Genomic DNA, 20,005 nt, shown 5'->3' with positions numbered 1-20,005 from the left:
ACAAGAAATACCCTACTCAACCGACTTCCAACATCCCGTCCCAAACTTTATAATTGATACTTCACCACTAGGTTGGAGGAAATCCAAAAGAAAAGCCAACAACAATGTAACATTCGCAAGTATGCTTAAGGATATTTTGGTCTTTTAATATTTTTCCTGTGTGAGTTTGTGCTTGAGAAGCTTTTATGTGATTTGCAGTATGTATGACTGTTTATGAGAGGCTACAGGCCTATGTATGATGTGGCAAAGATGGCAAAATGGTCTTTTCATATTACGTGTATTTTGGTCAATTTTTGGCTAGGATACATGCCCGTGTAAGTAGGATACACGGTTGTATCTAGTTAGTAAATTTTGAATTCTAGATAAGGATATGTTTCGTGGGAATCTCGCAACATGGCTTAATGTTTTGATAACTGATGTATGCGCCAGTGTGTTTAGCATACATGCCCGTGTACATCTATTTAATCCGAAAATAAAAATGATCATAGAGGAGGCAACACTTACTTTTTCTCAAAAACCTTACAAGAGAGAAGAGAGAATTAGAGAGTGCTAGGGTCACATTTTTGCTAGAAAAAAAGTTTTTGGGAATCGTTCAAGCCATGAGAGGACTAATGCTATTGTTCTATCAAGGTAAGTATGTGGGTTCATATGAGTTTTTTCCTGTATTGGATTGTTTCTGAACTTCTGAATTGAATGTATGTCTAATGCTTTAATTCTTAGGATAGGCATATGTATGTGTTGATAATTAATATTGGGATTGATTGAATCTAGCAAATTATTGGTTAATTGATAGGTTGGAACTTCTTGTTCTTGATTTTTGTTTGATTTTCTTTATATAAAGGTTGTTTAAATGGATGTTGATGGTTTGTTGGGGTTGATAGAAGGTTGGGATTTCGCCTATGATTGTATATGTTGAAATGTGCTTTTGGAAAGTGATGTAATAAGGCTATTTTGGTCTTTTAATATTTTTCCTGTGTGAGTTTGTACTTGAGAAACTTTTATGTGATTTGTGGCATGCACAATTGTGTATGAGAGGCTACAAGCCCATATATGATGTGGCAAAGATGGCAAAATGTTATTTCGTATTATCAGTGTTTTGGTCAATTTTTGGCCAAGATGTAAGTGGGATACATGATCATGTTTAGTCAACAAATTTTAAATCTAGATAAGGATATGTTCCATGGGAATCTGGCAACGTGGTTTAATATTTTGATAACTAGCATATACACTCGTGTTTTTAGCCTACATGCCTATGTATGTCTATTAAACCTAAAAATAAAAAGGGTCACAGAAGAGGCAGCACTCACTTTTTCGCAAAATATTTTTAGCCAAACAAGAAAGAATAGAGGATCAGAGAGTGCTAAGGTCACATTGTTACTAGAAGAAAAGTTTTTGGGAATTGTTCAAGCCACGAGAGGACTAGTGCTATTGTTCTATCTAGGTAAGTAAGGTGGGTTCATATGTGTTTTTTTCTGTATTGGATTGTTTTTGAACTTCTGAATTAAATGTGCCTAATGCTTTAATTCTTAGGATAGGCATATGTATGTGTTGATAATTAATGTTGGGATTTATTGAATCTACCAAATTATTGCTCAATTGATAGGTTAGAATTTCTTGTTCTTGATTTTTGTTTGATTCTCTTTATATAAAGGTTGTTTAAATGGATGTTGATGGTTTGTTGGGGTTAACAAAAGGTTGGGATTTTGCCTATGATTGTATGTGTTGAAATGTGCTTTTGGAAGGTGGTGTAATATAAGATATGATTATTAAGTATAATTTGTGTTATGTTAGTGATGTTAAGTTGTCGATGTATAGGAATAGGATGGAATAGGACAATATGTTAAGGTGCCAGATAGGTATTATGTTTCTTTAGAATATTGTGATTGTTTGATGAAGCTTGGAAGATGTAGGAAAAACTAGAGGCAAAATTTTGGAATTTCAACATCATATGCCTGTGTGTATTTAGGGAAGCTTTAATAGTGTGGAGTGAATGCAGGGAGTGTAGAATTGGGAATGGACATATGCCCGTGTGGTATGGGACACACGGTTGTGTACCCTACACCAAGAGTACACACCCATATGTCTAAGATGCATACCATGTGAATTGGGTAGCACACGCCCATGTGTAAGGGAAACACACCATGTATATTTAGAGATTATTGAAATGAAAACACCTAGAAGTGAGGAAGAATATATGAAGCTTTGCTATGAGTAAAAGGGTTTAGAGAAATGACAAATTTACCCCCTTATATGGAATGTTTATGGAAAAAAAATGAAAGTTAGTAGTAATGGGATCAATAAAAGTATGTTCGACTATGTGGACGATAACACATACCCTAATTGAATCAATTTTGGTTCGAAAAATTTGGATGCAACGTATAATAACATTACGAGCCACCAAACTATGTGTAAAGTGGCAGTGAAAGTGATAGGGTTAATAAATTTATGTGATTCCACATTGACGATAGGCATCATAGCATTTGAGATGCATGTGCGAAGACAAGAGTGGTTCAGGAACACATCGTATGAGTAATATTGTCTCCACAGTCCAAGTCCAATCGGCATGTGTATGAATTACACATAAGAATGACATTCAAGATGTCATAAGCTTTCACATGACATTTGGAACGTTGATGTACATTGTTGGGGTTAGTTATTCGGGATGGCACCTTGTTACTTGAATAAAGGCATCTCGGATGTTGGAAGATACATCTGTGGACTTCCTTAGAAAGGAAGTAACATCATTACACGTATTGGTTTTGATATTTATTGAGTGAAGATTTACTCACGTGTTTTTTGTGTGATTTTACAAGTGGGGTGGTGGCAGGGAGACTAGCAATATGGCTCGTTTCAGCCCATGAGGGTAGGGGACTAGGGTGCTTTTCATTGTCATTCATAAACTATTTATCACACTCTTTTGGGTCGTTTTTATGTATTAATGCATGTGAATTTGACTGTTATTGATTTGCATTAGCTTGTATGGACTCATACTTATGTTTACATACTTTCATTCATATTATCCAGACAATGTTTGAATGATGGTTCTTCATTCTAGTATATTTTTGAGATAGTGGGTTTGATTTGATTATTTTACAATTAATGATTGTAATAGCATAATATAGAAGTCTGATAGGTCATGCCTCTCGGGGTACATATTCTGAATAAGGGTAAGTGTCTTGAGAGGGGTGTTACAAGAGATTAACAATAAGACCTAGAAAAACCTTGGGCAAAGAAGCTAAAAAAAGATCAACTTCACACAACAATTACTCACTTGTTGCTCCACCTAGTCAAATATATGTGACCTACAAAAACATGAGATTATTTTCATGCCCAAAGTGATGAAAGGGGATTGCACTAGGCAAGACCATGAAAATGTGATCTATTATCATCATGGATATAACGCTGACCATTGCCAAGACCTCTTGAATGTAATAAAAAACCTAAAAATGTGTGATCAGTTACTCTTGGTTGATAGACGAATAGAAGGTATGATTGGTAATCTTTATTGTAGTTAATCGTTGATCATATGATTGCTTGAATTGATTCAAATAAAAAATGCTCAAGGGGCATATACTTCGTAGGTAGGAAAATGCCATATAACAATTGCTTTCTTTATTATTTTAGTAATTTTGTTTCATCAAACAAAAGAAAATTTTAAATGAAAAGTTATTCATTGATTTAGAAAATTTAGAATTTAAGTTCAGGTAAGACAGAGTATAAATATACTTAGAAATTATAATATTATTTTAATGATTTTTTTATGGAGATTAAACTTTTGAGAACAGAAAGTGATCAATTTAATGCGTTCTACAAATCACTTTCCCCTTCATTTTCATTTTATTGCGTAGAAGTTTTATAAAATTGCTGGTTTTCTAAATTGCATTGGGCAAGAAGGGAGAAGTTGGTGGCTTGGATTTGAGAGAAAAGGCAGGGCAATTCCTGAATTAAAAAATTATTTATTTTATTTTTAATCAAGATTTTTAACATAAAATATAAATAGAAACTAATAATTTGTATACTCAAGATAAGTTATTTGATATTAAGAAAATAAGTGGTAATTTAAACATGTTTGATTTGTTGTAGAAATTGACTATTTTTTATTGGTCGAAGGACTATTTCTCATCCAAGTTTTAATTAAATCTCAAAAGTATACCTATAATATTTTAAAACCCAAGCATTCACCTATAGGTTAATTGCTATTAAAATTTTCAGTTAGAGTTAAAGGTAAAATCGTTATTTTACCAATAATATTTAAAAATATAAAAATCATTATATTTTTCCTTAGTTTTAAAAACTAACAATTTCACCCCTGTCAAAAGTTTTCTAACTTTAAAAAGTCACATTTTCTCCCTCAAACTTAGAGTTTTTTTTCACCCCATTGGCCACCATATCCGGCCCTAATGACTTTCCCTTTCCACCCTAAACCATCATTGTCTCTATCTCTTTACCTCTTCGATCGAATCCACTCATCAACAGCGCTAGACAAATCGTCTAGGATGGTGCCAAATGAATCATTTGGACGACGACGCATCCAGTTGAATCATCTAAGCGATAATGCATCTAGACAATTCATTTAGATTTGGTGAAAATCGTAGTCGTTGACATGTGGATTTGGCCAAAGAGGTGAAGAGACGGAGATTACAACAGTTTAGTGTGGAAAGGGAAGGTCGTCAGCATTAGAGATGATGGTCAAAGGGGTGAAGAAAAAAACCCTAAGTTTGGGGGGATGGGGAAATTTGACTTTTTAAAATTAGAAAAATTTTGACAGAGGTGAAGTTAGTTTTTAAAACTTATGAGGAAATATAATGAATTTTATATATTTTTTAATATTATTGATAAAATAACAATTTTACCCTTAATCCTAACTAAAAATTCTAATAGTAGTTAGCCCATGAGTTTTTTAAACATCGCAAGGATACTTTTGAGATTGAGCTAAAATTTGGATGGAAAATAGTCCTTTGGCTTTTTTTTTTTTTGATATTTTCAAACAAACATATTAATACATTTGCATTTTTCACGTATTCATATACTATTTTGGAACAAACAATATGGTCTTTCCATTAATTTTCAATATTTTAAAAAACATTAAAAAAATACATAAAATTCATAAGGGACTAAAAGGTAATTTCTTCTTTGTTAAGGCAATCTGTATTTATATGTAGAAAGTTGATTCCCATGAACGATGAAGCAAAAAGGCTCCATCCTAAAGACATAAAGGATCTCACGCGCCTAATATAACATTTCAATTTGAATGGAGCGGGTCTTTTATATTATACATTCTTTAAACTTTGAACAAACCAATCAAATGAATAAGGTAGTAGTTGTGTTGTGACCCACGAATATTCACTCTCTAGTTAAGCACATCTTTGAAAGTTTTGGTGGATTTGGTATTACTATAGAACATAAGAAAGATTGGCTCTTTGTGAGATGACAGAGAGGATACGAAAGTGGCTTATGTTTGAAAGTTTTCAGCTATGTATAGTGGATCAACATCAACTTGTTTATGGTTATACCACTCCATGCCATCCAGCTCAATATTACTTAATGGTTCCCACTTGGAAAACTTTTAAATTTAATTAATATTCTTACCAAACTGTGAAGTCATATATTTAATTGTAGAGGTGTACTTGCTAGACCTTCTATATCAAATTATTAATTGTTGAGCAATTCGTTTAATTTTAAAGAAGCATTATAATAATTTTTACAATAAAAAATTGTTCAACATAAATAGAATCAAACCAATAATTAAAAAGCATGATTATGAAATATCGGGTCCAGATTATTTTTAAAAGGCCAATGCAATGATTGCCCTTCGATTACACGTCTGAATGCAAGGACCAGCACCTCTCAAATCTTATTGATATAAAATAAAATTTGTGGATACTCATTTTAAATATTTAATGTACTATATATACTTATTTTTATATAATTTAAATATATAAATGATTATATAATTAAATATAATAATATAATAATATATTATTTATATATTATAATTAAATATTAAAAATATATTTGTATAATTTCATTAATATTTATTTGATATTAAAATAATGTGATTTTAAATTAAACATAAAATAATACTTAATATATTATATGAATGTTTAATTAAATAATCAAAATTCAATATATAATAATATTAAAAAGTATATTATCAAATTTAACCATATATGCCATGGGTTTGAAAGGCTCCTCACCCATTCCCAATCCTTCACATAAACGTATTTTGTCAGAACTCTAGAATCACAATTGCTCAATTCAAAGTTCATTATTTCCTCATTCTTAGTGGTTTACAGTGATAAGTTTGTAATCCAATTCACAACTCATCTCAACATAATTATGATAAAATTAAGCTGTAATCCAATTTACAACTCATCACATCCAATCTAATCTTTTTTTAGTTTCTATAAAGTTATGATATACTAATTAAGTTATGTATTATTTTTTATTATTACAATTAGTTATTAGTGTGATTATATCATAATTTCAGCTTTAATCCAATAGAGAATAATATATTGATTTGTATTTGCACATAATAGGCCAAAACATTATTTTCCCACTCTAGGTTTATTGAAACAATATATTTTTAATCTTTAAATTTAAAAAAAAAATTAGATTTTTATCCATCATCTATTTTTTTTAAAGTAAAATAAGTTTAATGAATTTTGTTAAGGAAAAATGTGAAATGGTAGTAAGATAATTTTTCATTTTTTTCCCTTGTTTTTTTTTTCATTTTCAAAAGTTTGATTGAGAAAATTGCAAATTTTGAAAATTCAAAAAAATTGAAGTATTTTTAAAAATTTAAAATAGATCCCCCAATAATTTCATTATGATAATCATAATGCAAAGAAAGCATAATACTCTTATCTGCCAGGATCTCCGAGTAAAATTCAAGTTATCCTTCTAAGGTTCTGAAAGTTCATGGTTGTCAATCAATTATAATGCTTCTAATCAAGTTCACCTAAATTTCGCAGAAATTGAATAAAAGAATTTATCGGTAAGAGGCTACAACTTTTGTCGTGACATTGATGGTCACGGAAGCCTATAAAATTAATGACATGAGGTGGTCACATCCCGTGATTGAACAAAAATATTATTATTAATTTATGGCCAGAGACCTCATTCCCATGCAAATAATGAGACATTCTCAAATTACCATCTAGCAAGTACTAAAAATTTAAATACATATAATAAATAATTAAAATTAATAAAATCTAATATATATTTAAAATAAAATTATTATTTAATCAGTAATATATTAAAAATAATAAAATATTATTTATTTTTTATTAAGCGTAAAAAACTAACAATTTTTTATCCAGAATAAACTTTAAAAAATTATATTTTTTCTATAGAATTTCAATCTTTTCCTTTTTTAGTGGTTGAACTCTATTTGAGATTGTCTTCACCCATTCTTCTCCCTCTACCGCTAAAGAATTGAAAACCTTAAATGACAAAAGTGCACAATAGATGCCAATTTAACAAAATCACACATTCTTTCTCTTTGTTTAAAGTGAAATCAAAGGAAACACCTCTAATTTCTCATTGTCTAGACCCGATCAACAAAGATGAAGATAAACTTTGAAAATAATGTTTCGGTTTCTTCATCTTTCATCGTCAACTTCTTTATCCTTTACCATTGATGAAACAGAGAGAAAGATAGGATAAAAGAGATTTTGATCAAAATTTAATCATTAGAAAAAAAAAATTGAAATTCTAAGTAAATATATAATTTTTTAAAGTTTAATTTTAAAAAGATTATTAATTTTTTAATTAAAAAATAAATAATATTATCAAATTTCAATAATTTTAATCACCTACAGTAAAATTTGAAAATGCAACAACCTTTTCCGTTGGTAATAAGTTCATTAGCCTTAATTTATTATTAATTTTGACCCCCGAGCGCATAAAAAGTGCTCAGATATCATAAATCCAGTTGGCAGATACCAGACAGTTGGACCCAAATAACACGTCATATAGTTTATGGTCCCAAGAATTGTTACGAGGACAGTTTTATTGTCTCTACCCAATCCCGAGTTGAGTTATGATCCACATCAACCGCCTCCATATCAATTCTAAATTATTAAGCGTCTCCCTACCAACCTTTTATTCTTCCAAAACCACTGTTTTGTTCTGTAGATAATAGATATACGACAATTTAAAATTTAAACCTAAATTACAAATTCAATATTAAACGCCCGTAAAAACCTCTTAATAACCCTAAACAATTATAATTACATGGGTATACAAAGATGAGTGAGTGCCGGTTATTTTTTCATAAAGGCTACAAAAGTAAAAAATTAATTTATTAATATCCCAATAAAGAATGCATTGCCAAAAGGCTCTAGCTTTGATGGTGTGCAAAGCTGTCAACAGCTTTAGGTAGCTCCTCCAGTTACTAATCACGCGTAGCCTTACCATCCATCCCATTCCTTACTGTATGCTCTCTTTCTCTTTCTCTCTCCAACTCTCTATATGTATATATGACCTCTCTTGTCATCACAATTCAATTCATAACAGGCTAAACCTGTACTACAAATAAAACTAAACTGAAAATGGGTTTGGGTTTTAATAAGTTTTCTTTGGTTTTGGTACTGAGCCTTTCAATGGTGGTTGGCTCCTCTTCTGCTGGTAACTTCCACCAAGACTTTGATATAACATGGGGTGGCAACAGAGCCAAGGTCTTTAATAGAGGACAACTTCTTTCTTTGTCTTTAGACCAAGTTTCAGGCTCTGGATTCCAGTCCAAGCAAGAGTATCTATTTGGAAGGATTGATATGCAGCTCAAACTTGTTGCTGGAAACTCTGCTGGCACTGTTACTGCCTATTATGTATGTTTCGATTTTCTCCTCTTTCTCTGTCTTTTTGCTCATTCGATCATTCTATTTCAATATAATTATTGATTATTTCTAATTAATAATCTACTTTAGAAATAGTGGATTTCAATATATACTGGTATCCACTGTGTGCTCACATGCAACGGAGAGAAACTTTGGTGTAAAGATTTATACGCATTTACCAAATCATAGGCGTCTCATATAGTCATATGTATGCACATGTTTATCTTCCACGGAAGGAGTCTATTTTGTATTTTTGTCATTGAGGCTGAATAAATATGACCACGAACAGACCACTTATAAATGAGTGGAGGTTGTTGACCTTTTGCGAAGAAAAATAAAAAATTATACCCTGTAAAGTTTATTTCTAATCAAACGGTGCAGTTGTCTTCTCAAGGGCCAACCCATGATGAGATCGACTTTGAGTTTCTGGGAAACGTTAGTGGCGATCCTTACGTTCTTCACACCAATGTGTTTACTCAAGGGAAAGGCAACAGAGAGCAACAATTTTATCTCTGGTTCGACCCCACAAGAAACTTTCACACTTACTCCATCATCTGGAAACCCCAACACATCATGTAAGTTCACAAGAATCACTTCAATTTTAAACTTGTATATTTCAGTACCTACCTTCGAAAATAATGACTTAAATTTTTTTTTTTAAATAATTTTTTCAGTTTCTTGGTGGATAATATTCCTCTAAGGGTATTTAAAAATGCTGAAGCAATTGGGGTACCATTCCCTAACAACCAGCCAATGAGGATTTACTCAAGTCTTTGGAATGCTGACGATTGGGCTACAAGAGGTGGACTTGTGAAAACTGATTGGACAAAAGCACCTTTTACTGCCTATTACCGCAATTTCAATGCCGTTGCTTGCACTTCTTGTGCCTCAAAATCAGCTTCCTCTTTCTCTGATGCTGCATGGCAGTCCAGTGAAAATGACCTTGATGCCACAAGCAGAAGAAGATTGAGATGGGTTCAGAAATATTTCATGATTTACAATTACTGCACTGATTTAAAACGCTTCCCACAAGGTGTCCCTTCTGAGTGCAAACAACGTTCAAGATTCTGAAATATGAAGACGGTGTTTGTTTGTTTGTTTGTTTTTTTCATAAAATAGGTTATGGGTGGCGGTTCTTTACAGCTTCCTCTTTATTCAAGTTTCACTCTGCTTGCTACTTTTTGAGGGTTATAATTAAATAAATCACATTCTTTTCTTTCTTGTCTCTTAGTTTGTGTTGGTGATGACTGTAAATTCTATCGCAGATAATAAAAGTCTCTCTCTTATGAAGATCACGACAATCAATCGGGATTATTTATTGATGCCCTTTTTTAAGTATATTTTATAAGCAAAGCTCCACTACAATGCCAACGATATGATTAAGGGTTTTTATATAACTATTTTTTACTAAACTCACTTAGCTATGATGAAACAAACTACAAAGAGAACGATCAAATACAAATTTAATTTGACATACGGGACAAAATTCCCTTGCTTAATAAAGACAATATTATGCCAAAATACATTTATTTAGAATCTAGTTTCCATGGAATAAAAAAATTAATTTTGAATTTAAATTTAAATATATGGGATAATATTGTAACCATACCTTCCATCCTTTCCTATAAAGGATTGAAGAGACACATATAGATGGAACTCCAACAATTAGACTCTAAACCCTTTAGAGCTAAATTCTTTTGCACTATTAATACTCTCTTAAAACATTTTCTCAAAGATAAATACAATTAAATTGTATGAAATTCATTCAACCACTAATTCATATTCATCCATCATCATTTCTCCTAATAGACACAAAATTATTTTACAATTCTAATATTCATTATTACTTCTTTCTTGTACAAGACTCAACATTCCATTCTTCTACTTGGTGCACCTAAATTCGCATTGATATTTAGCATGAGCTTATTTACCTGTTTAAAAAAGTATTTAAAAATAGTTACAAAAAGTATAGAAATATTATTATAATTATAAGAATAAAAAAATCAAAACTATAAAAACAACCTTAAGACATAAAACACATTTTACAAAATTATAAAACTCTATATTAGAAATGTTATTAATATTTTTTAACAAAATAGATGGGCTGGTGAAATGACAAATTCCAACATTTTAATTTTCAAAGATTCATATTTTTATCTGTTATCTACTTTCATTAGTGAATTACATTAGGTGAAATGACAAGAAACTTATTTTGCATAGATTTTTCCATTTCTTTTTTTTCTTTGATTCTTTTTATTTTTTTTCTTTTGCTTGTTATTCTTTTTATTTTTTTCCTTACTTTTCTATTTTCTCTTTACAAAATTTGGAAAAAAGAACTGTAATTCTTAAAAATGTTAGGGGTGAAAAATTTTTTACGGTTTTTTGGAATTTGGAAAAAAGTTTGGGATGTTTTTAAAGTTTTAAAATTTTAATATACCCGTTAACAATTACACCGTGATAAAATTGAATGAAACACAATGTTTTAAAATTTTTTGGAATTTTAATATATTTTAAGAGTTTAAAATTTTAAAATTGCTAAGAATATATTAGTAATTTAATATTAATGCTTTGTTAATAACAATTTTGTAAGTTCAATAAATGGGCAAAACACTCTTTTTATAACAACCAAACAAAATTTGTTAATGAAAAATGGATGACAAATGAGAATTTAACTTTTTAAACTTAAAATAAACCTTATCATTTTATCAAACCTTGGATGGGAAACAGTTATTTGGCCCTTATTATTATATTCACCCAATAGCTACAACAAAGGGCAAATGGAGCTACGTCTATCTCGTTGATTGCTTTCGGTTTGTCTTTTATTTTATCACGTGAACCTTTATGAGGAAATCCCTTGAAAAAAAAACCAGTGGCCAATAAACCTTTACGCTGGGCTCGGAATGGTTTCTTAAAGTTTATTGACCGAATGATTTTGTTCCCCAATTTCACATGAAATGACAATTTTCTTCCTTTGATTTTGGAAAAACACTTAATATTGCTCTTACTTCATGAGTACAAGCTTCAGAATTGACAAGTTTGTCAATTCATCTCACATATATAACATTATGGTCATTATAAAAAAAAAAAAAAGAAGAAAAACCTAATGTAATCTTATTAATTAACAAGACTGTCCATTCACAATCAAGTTTTACTATTAGAATCGAAACAATGGTTATGACATTGAGTATTTTTCAAAGTAGAATTACGCCTTCAAACAGCATGCCCCTTTTGCTTTTAAAGATTGATATGTGAAAGACGATAGATTTGGACTCATTAATACCAGTATATAAACCATTGCTTACCCAAACTCAGCCACTTCCAGTTAATGCTAAAATTGAATCAAGATATTATTACACTAGAATTAATTGACATTAAAATTTCAATATTAACATCAATCCAAAGCCCTTCAGAGATTTTGCACACACCAGTTTAACATTAAGGTAAATAAACACAAAATAATTGGTACAAATGAATTCATAACAACAATTTTTCTGGCTTGGGAACTTACCAAATTTATATGGAATTTGGATTTGACAAACGCAATCCTTGAGAGATCTTCTGTTGTTTAAACTGAAACAATGCCTAACACTGCAGTGTTGTCCAATCTGTGCAAATAATGCTGAAGGCAAGTGTGTTACATGCTTCAACAGAACTAACTCATAAGCAAATTCCTTATCCGACAAACTAATGCATGTGTATAAAACAGCAGAGTTTTAATCTCATGGTAGCTCTCTTCTCTTGAATCCTTCTCTCCCAATTAAACTACTGCTTGGCGAGGCTGACTCGTCGATAAATTTTTCTTCAACATAATTGGCAAATCTCACTCTTGGTTGTTGGTCACACTAGAAACAAGATAACTATCGTTCATTATTGTTTTAATAAAAATATATTGTTTAATCCCAGTTGAGAAAAAGAGTAAACGTCTGAAAAGATTAGAGTTCAGCTGGACTTACGGTAAGCCTGCAGTGAATGTCAAGATCAAAATTCATTTGGCCAAGGCGGTTTTGTGCTAGTACTTCTGCTTTGGATGCTCTCTTACAAGCTTCTTTCACCTTTATTTGGAACATAAGAAACTTCAAAGTCAATACTATTTTTAAATCAGAATATAAAATCTATGTAACAAATAAAACTAAACCACCACAGCTTATCAAATACAGCGCAGGCAAAAATTTAGACACCAAGATACCAAATAAATATATATGCCCATATGCATCTAATTTATAAATCGGCATATTAACTATAATTATGTGCTTGCTTTAGAAGGTTTTTTTTTTTTGGTAAATTGCTTTTGAAGTATTTTAAGGTATAAACCAACTACAAAACTTGCAAGTATGCTGAAACTGAGGAATTTTTTCAATCAGCTTCCATATAAATTTTCCAATTGACAAAAATGTCTTCAAACTCAACAATAACTTTCTCAGTAATGTATATTAAAATGGTCAAATTTATTTTCATCCAAAATTTGAGATTCAAGTGCTTATTAAAAGAGTAACATGCAAATCATATGCCAGAACTCAAGTGAAAGATTAAATCAGGTAATAACTCGAATTAAGTGAATTATCTCAAGATTAAGTTGACACTCATATCTTAGGGAAATGTAGGTTATTAATTGCATGTTTTGGGGAATAAATCTGAACATCATGCAATGCTATGAAATACAATGTCTACACACTATCAAAGAAAACATTGTCCCTTGCGTCTAGAGTTAACTTTATACTTGCACAATTAACCACACCAGCTGTATCATGTTTAACTTCTCATCATGACTTGTCACAATACTACTAGGCTGAATATGTAATAGCTCTTGGAAAATTGCCATTATATATTTATCTAGTCCCAAAATGCATCACCAGTAGATAGGCACTTAGGTCCAGCCAGGAAATATAAGCTGCACTACAACTCCACAACCTATAATTCTAAGCCAACAATTGTTACATGTAGCATATTAGTGACAAGAGAAAAAAAAGGGCAACAAGAATTTTGGCACAACTGGGGATGATTTAAAGGTTCACATCTGTGGATGTGGACAACTGAAAACATTAATTTAGAAATTCTTTGATTCTCAGTCACATATTTCTTACTCTGCATTTTTTATTCAGATCACAAAAGAGTTGACTCAATTGATTAGCTGTGTTGTATTTAACAAAATATAGGATGAAGCAAATGCACAATCCTTAACATAAGGTCACACATAAAACACAAAAAAATTAAAAATAAAAAATAGCATTCAAAGAAAAGCCAGAACATCTCATTTTAAGGTTCATGTGGTATGACCTGATTGACACAGACACCGGCATAACCATCAGCACCAAAAGTGGATTTCTCCAACAAATTCCGCATGTATGATAGTTCCTTAATCAAATCAAACGCCACTTCTTCAGCATCTTGCATTTGATTCCTTGAAAACTCAAATGCTCTCTCTGCATGCAAACGAAAGGAAGAACAATTCAAACAAGTGCAGGAGCCTCTGCATCCTCGAGGTGTTCTTTTAAGAATCCCCTTTTTATGAACACTAACAGGCATATCCAAGTGAAAAGAGGCTCCAGGTTGGGATAAGTGTTGCCTTTCTTGTTCAGTTTGCTTTGCACCATTGGAAAACTCTATTACCGAGCATTTGCAAATGTCTACATATGATGCATGTGAGACAATTTTAGCATCTTCTCTTGGTAAAGATCCAGAACTTAAAAGAGAATTTAATGGTGTGACGAGTGGTCTATTTTCATGAATTACTTCCATATTTGCAGGGTCACTCTCCAACTTCTTATCTGTCTCTGATATATTCTGCTTAAAATAAACTTCCCATTTCTGCTGTGAGTTTAGTGGCTCTGGAGATTCATTAACATGCTGATAGGATGATAAAAGTTTTTCTTGATCAACTGATGAAGCCACTGGGATGGAGATTGGCACATCAGAAGAATTGCCGCCATGACACTCAGCATAGCAATAATTACCATTAGAATTTCCAGTAGGCATTTCTTGACAAACAGAAACTGGGGATGACGAAAGAAGGTTTGCTACAAGACCTTTTTGAAGTTTCACGCAATCACATTTTCCAGAAACACCTGAGAGAGTGTACAAGAAACTTTAGCTTCCTAGCATAAGGGCACTAAAAACACACAATAACTGCTCAATGCAATCAACTAAAAGCAGACTTACATGAATTATCTATCAAAAATGGAAGCATTCTTCTATAATTCATTGAACCTGGACTTTTTAATAACTTCAGCCGTGAGCACTGCTTCAGAACCTATCATCATCACAAGCCCAACTTAGCATAGATCACAAAGAGAGAACAATTCAACACTAGCATTTTCTTTCTAGATTATACTGTTGTCTCAAAAGAGCTACAAGGACTGGATATTCAAGTTGTTGATAGACCTTACCAGATTCCTCCTGGGATTAGAATTAATGCTTTTGTCATTAGAACTGAAAAAGTTATTACTGTTTCCATCCAATGGCTTCCCAAGAACATGATCAACTGAATGCAAAGCACGCTTCCTAGGACTACCATGATTTTCCAACATTTTGGGCTGAACAAAAATATCTGCATGTGGTGGTGTCATCTGGACACATTCTTCATTTGAGTTGTTAGCATGGTCTAGAACCTCGTCGTTATTATCAATCCCCAGTGAAGAACTTAAGATTCTATTCTGTTCTTCACCGGGCAAATTGGAATTCATAAGATGTAGATTCTTACCTACAGGAGAATCCCCAGTATCATATTTATCTAGCTCTTCAGTAGTGTACTGCTTTGTACCATCATAAGACTGAGAAATTACATTATCATTATTGGAATCAGAGTTATCCATGATGGAAGACGAACTACAGTTTAAAGTTTTCATGTTTTGAGGATCACAATCCCGAGCATAACTAGTTTCAGATTCTCCATTTTCACTTGGAACTACACAAAAAGAATTAGTGCAGATGGACCTGTCCTCATTTAGACACAAATCATGGCTTGAGTTCTTCAAATTCTGATCTTTGCCAGATATCTTTATCATGAATTCCTCAATACCTCCTTTGAGAATTGGCTTTGACCACGATTCAACCAGTGAAACTGGAGCCACAGAGAAGTCTCTACCCATGCAAACTTCCTTTTGTGAATCAAATAAAATTGAGGATTCTGTAATGCAATCCATGGACCTTGAGTTTAACATACTTGAAGAATCAACATTATTACTTTTACCAGGACAACTCTCTTTTTCAGGTTCATTTAGCAAGACCTCTTGACTGTGAGGACTTGAGATTTTCTTTTCTTCTAGAACCTTTTCAATTCTGGAAGACTGAACCGTTTTCAGAGCACCTATTAAGATTATATGAAAGAAACATTAGCTTACTAGTTCCATTCCTTGTAAAATACTAACCCAAGAAATCAGAAGTTCAAAACCTAGAAGATACACATATAGATAGATATATATACAGATACACACACATATCCAACAGTTGGATTAAGAAAGATTTCAGAAATTACAGTAGTTATCTTTAGATATACCCGACAGAAATGGAAGCAATCTTCTATAGCTTAAGGAGCCTGGCGTTTTAAAAAGCTTCACCCGAGATCGACTAAAAACCTATCTCGAAGAGTCAAAAGACATAAGCTTTATCATAAATCAGGGGAATGATAATCATTTTACTGTCTAATCTGTTTAGACTATTAAGTCACATGACAAGAAAATTTTATTGAAGGTCAAGGTCTTACTGGTTTCGTCCTAGAATTTGTACCATTTCCATTGCCTGCATTGTCATTACGTGCTTCTCTAATGCAACCATCATTCTTCTGATTGCTTCCATTTGATTGCTTGTCAGCTAAAAATTCAATATCTGGTGGTGTTGTCTGTACACAGTCTTCATTCGAATTACCAACCCCACTTGAAATATCACACTCTCCGTTATTTCTTGGCTTTTCCATGACCAAAGTATGATTCTTATTAATTTTATCGTCTTCGTTTTCTCCCGCTTTCACATCACCTCGGCTCTCTTCAATTGAAAGCCCAATCCCAATTAATGTAGGATTTAGACAACCCACAACTTGAGAACAGAACCCTGAATCAAACTTCTCCATATCATCTTCATCATCTCTTACTTTGGCGTCGCCTACGCAATCTCCAGCAGCAACAAAACAAGATTTGAAAGCAAACCCACTTGCCGATCTCTCCTTTATGTTTCCCTCATCATTTACTCCACTGAAACCACAACAATCTGAAAAAACGTGTCCGGCGCGCAGATCTTTGACCTCAGTGCAAGATAAATCATCAACATCGGAAGAATCTAGTATATTTTTGGGCATCTTCGAAGCTGAATAAAGACCGAAGCGAGTGGAATCGGCTCGAGCTCGGCCTGAGCGATTGCAGTGAAGATAAATCTGAGATTTGCTACGAGTGAAGATTCCAGCCAACGGGTGATGAGTTGGATAAGAATGCCGTTTACGTTTCTTGGAGCTGAGATTTGGCTCGGCCATTGTCAATTGACTGCAAAACAGAGAGGGGGATTGGTGAACCGGTTGGAATGCACAGATATTTAAAAAGGCATGGCGGGGAAACAGGGGTAAATAAATAAAGGGCAAAGTATTTTGGCGGACAATTGAGAACGTAAGAAATATGTTTTGGCGGGAACTCTTGGCTAGCTATGAAGAATTCTATAATATTAGATGTGGCAAGGGGCCACGCCGCCTCCAACCTGGCCTGGGCATTCTGTTTTTAGCTCGGCCTATGAATCATTCAAGTCGAGTCGTGGCCCCGACATTAGGCTTGCTGGCCGATTTGACCAAACCTACAATTACGTTGACAAATTTAATTTTTTTGAAATTTGGTTTTGCGGGTGCAGAACAGCTTTTGCACCACAAAAGCTGTTGACTTTTTAATATTTTTTTTCATATAAACCCCACTGCCCCACTTTCAAATCCACATCCGAAACTTAATTTTTCATTCTCTTCTAACATTTTCTTCATTCAATCTCCCTTGACATTTTCTTCATTCAATTTCAATATGAAACTTTCTTAAATCTAATCAAATTTTAATTCTGTCTACCAATTTAATTTTTATTTGTCTAAAAATTTTGTATTTTTTCAATTAATTTTTTGTGTTTGGCTTTTTATTAAAAAAATAATTTTTTAAAAAAATTATTAGACTTTACTATTTCATATTTCCTTTCAAATTAACACAATCAAAGATAGTAAATAGCATGTTGATCCTCCAAATCACATTTTGTATAAATTTTTAAATGATGTAAAATAAATTTATATTACTTATTGTCATATTTTAATTAAAAGAAACTCTTAATTTTTCGGTGACGCCATGTTGGAATTTATTTTTTCTAACTATATCTTCTTGACTTACCTAACACTTGAGATCTAAGATAGTTATTGTTCATACGCTCTGCCAACAAGAAGAACCGAGAAACTTATACGCATGGCCTTCAGACAATGTCACTGATTTTTTTGTTTTATCTACTACTTTCATTATTTCCTTAATGTTAAACAACTTAGCTTCCAATTTCTTTTTCAAAATTTGTTAATTATTAGTTTTCTTTAAAATATTTTAGCAATGTAAAAACTTAATATATTTTAAATAAAAAAAGTGTGCAAGCAATTGAGATGATTTCACTTTTATAAGCTGAAATGAAAAGAATGAGTTTACTGTAAATTTAGTACAAGAGACCTTATAGGAATAAGTAAGAGGCTTTATTTGTTTCTATAAGGTCTCTCCTAAGGTGTTTACACTATACCCAATTTTGCTCAATTGAGTCTACAAAAGTGAAGTTGTCTCAATTGTTTGAATATTTTTTTCATTTATAACATATTTCAATTTTTTCATTATTAAAGTATTTTAAAGAAAATTAATAATTAACAAAATTGAAAAAACAAAATGTAAACTAAGTTATTAAACATTAAATAAATGATGGAAGTAGTAGATAAAGTAAGTATACAAGAAATGACATTGTTTGACGACCACGAACTTGAGTTTCTTAGTTCTTTTTGTTGGTAGAGCATATAAAGAACAACTATCTTGACCCAAGTGTCAGGTAAATCAAGAAAATGTAGTTAGAGAAAATAAGTCTCAACACGATATCACTGAAAAAATGAAGAGTTTCATTTAATTAGAATATAATAGTAAAAAATAAAAAATAATTTTACATCATTTGAAAAAATATATATATAATGTGATTTGAAGGATTGATATGTCATTTACGATCCTTGATTATTTTAATCTAAAATGAAATATAAGTTAGTAAAGTTTAATAATTATTTTATTAATATAAAATATCGAGTGACTCGCAACAAGGTCTATGGGTTGTCCTATAAAGAGCCCAACATCACACGACCCTATATAGATAAACAACAACTATCTTGACCTAAGTGTCAGGTAAGTCAAGAAAATGTAGTTAGAGAAAAATAATTCCTAACGCGACGTCACCAAAAAAATGAAAAGTTTTCTTTAATTAGAATAAAATAATAAATAATAAAAATGATTTTACATCATTTGAAAATATATACATAATGTGATTTAGAGAATCGACATATCATTTACGATCCTTGATTATTTTAATTTGAAATGAAATATAAGTTAGTAAAGTTTAATAATTACTTTAATAATATAAAATATCAAGCGACTCGCAATAAGGTCCATGGGTCGTCCCATTAAGGGCCTAACATCACATGACCCTATATAGATAAGGTTGTACCTTAGGCCTTCACTTTTATATGGCCTCACCCATTATTGTACAAGCTTAGACCTGACATGGCCTATAAGCATGGTGGGTTGTGTCGAAATTGACATGGTCCACTGTTGTGTCTATGTAAGATAAATGACATATATTTTTCCACCTTATTTTAGCAAAAGTATATAGATAGTTTTAGACTTGTCAATGGATGACCCATCATATTATGGGTTGTGTTGGGTCAACAACCACAAAAATGTAGGTTGTGACATGTTGTTTCGACCAACAAAATTTGAAAGTTCAAGATAGAACTCATAACATTAAAGGCATAAGTAAGCCATGCTGGCCAACTTTGGTATGGCCTATTAGGTCTAGGGGCCATGCTATGCCCAAGGCCCCCATAGTTGCAGGCCTTTAGGTCAGGTTGCCTAAGAAAACATAAAGGTGCTCAGACAAACATAAGGCCCATCACATAACCCTATGTATATAAGGTCAGACCATGTTAGGCC

The 20,005-nt window shown here is 32.0% G+C and overlaps 2 protein-coding genes across 2 annotated transcripts; one reads left to right on the top strand and one right to left on the bottom strand.

Moving 5' to 3' along the window:
• The first annotated feature begins 8,424 nt into the window (after nt 1-8,424).
• On the top strand, nt 8,425-10,141 carry LOC123220360 (xyloglucan endotransglucosylase/hydrolase 2). Its single transcript, XM_044642558.1, has 3 exons — nt 8,425-8,831; nt 9,222-9,415; nt 9,515-10,141. Exons 1-3 carry the CDS (start codon nt 8,556-8,558, stop codon nt 9,909-9,911), a joined length of 867 nt encoding a protein of 288 aa, XP_044498493.1. The 5' UTR covers nt 8,425-8,555; the 3' UTR covers nt 9,912-10,141.
• A 2,021-nt stretch (nt 10,142-12,162) lies between these two features.
• LOC123220548 lies at nt 12,163-17,406 on the bottom strand. Its single transcript, XM_044642799.1, has 7 exons — nt 16,540-17,406; nt 16,333-16,411; nt 15,224-16,143; nt 14,997-15,087; nt 14,115-14,902; nt 12,794-12,892; nt 12,163-12,682 (listed from the first exon to the last, which is right to left on the bottom strand). The coding sequence occupies exons 1-7, from the start codon at nt 17,296-17,298 to the stop codon at nt 12,560-12,562; spliced, it is 2,859 nt and encodes a 952-aa protein (XP_044498734.1). The 5' UTR covers nt 17,299-17,406; the 3' UTR covers nt 12,163-12,559.
• Between the last annotated feature and the right edge of the window lie 2,599 nt (nt 17,407-20,005).

Source organism: Mangifera indica, chromosome 7 (genome assembly GCF_011075055.1).
Source record: "Mangifera indica cultivar Alphonso chromosome 7, CATAS_Mindica_2.1, whole genome shotgun sequence".
Classification (NCBI taxonomy): Eukaryota; Viridiplantae; Streptophyta; class Magnoliopsida; order Sapindales; family Anacardiaceae; genus Mangifera; species Mangifera indica.
This window is presented reverse-complemented; position numbering and strand designations above follow the sequence as displayed.

Bases quoted from the DNA above. Each gene is read 5' to 3' on its own strand.
- LOC123220548 (XM_044642799.1), bottom strand. From the start codon at position 17,298: ATGGCCGAGCCAAATCTCAGCTCCAAGAAACGTAAACGGCATTCTTAT. The intron at 16,412-16,539 runs GTAAGACCTTGA...TCTTCGAGATAG, and splicing joins CAAATTCTAGGACGAAACCA to GTTTTTAGTCGATCTCGGGT. The intron at 12,683-12,793 runs GTAAGTCCAGCT...TCTTGTTTCTAG, and splicing joins ACATTCACTGCAGGCTTACC to TGTGACCAACAACCAAGAGT.
- LOC123220360 (XM_044642558.1), top strand. From the start codon at position 8,556: ATGGGTTTGGGTTTTAATAAGTTTTCTTTGGTTTTGGTACTGAGCCTT. The intron at 8,832-9,221 runs GTATGTTTCGAT...CAAACGGTGCAG, and splicing joins GCACTGTTACTGCCTATTAT to TTGTCTTCTCAAGGGCCAAC. The intron at 9,416-9,514 runs GTAAGTTCACAA...TAATTTTTTCAG, and splicing joins TGGAAACCCCAACACATCAT to TTTCTTGGTGGATAATATTC.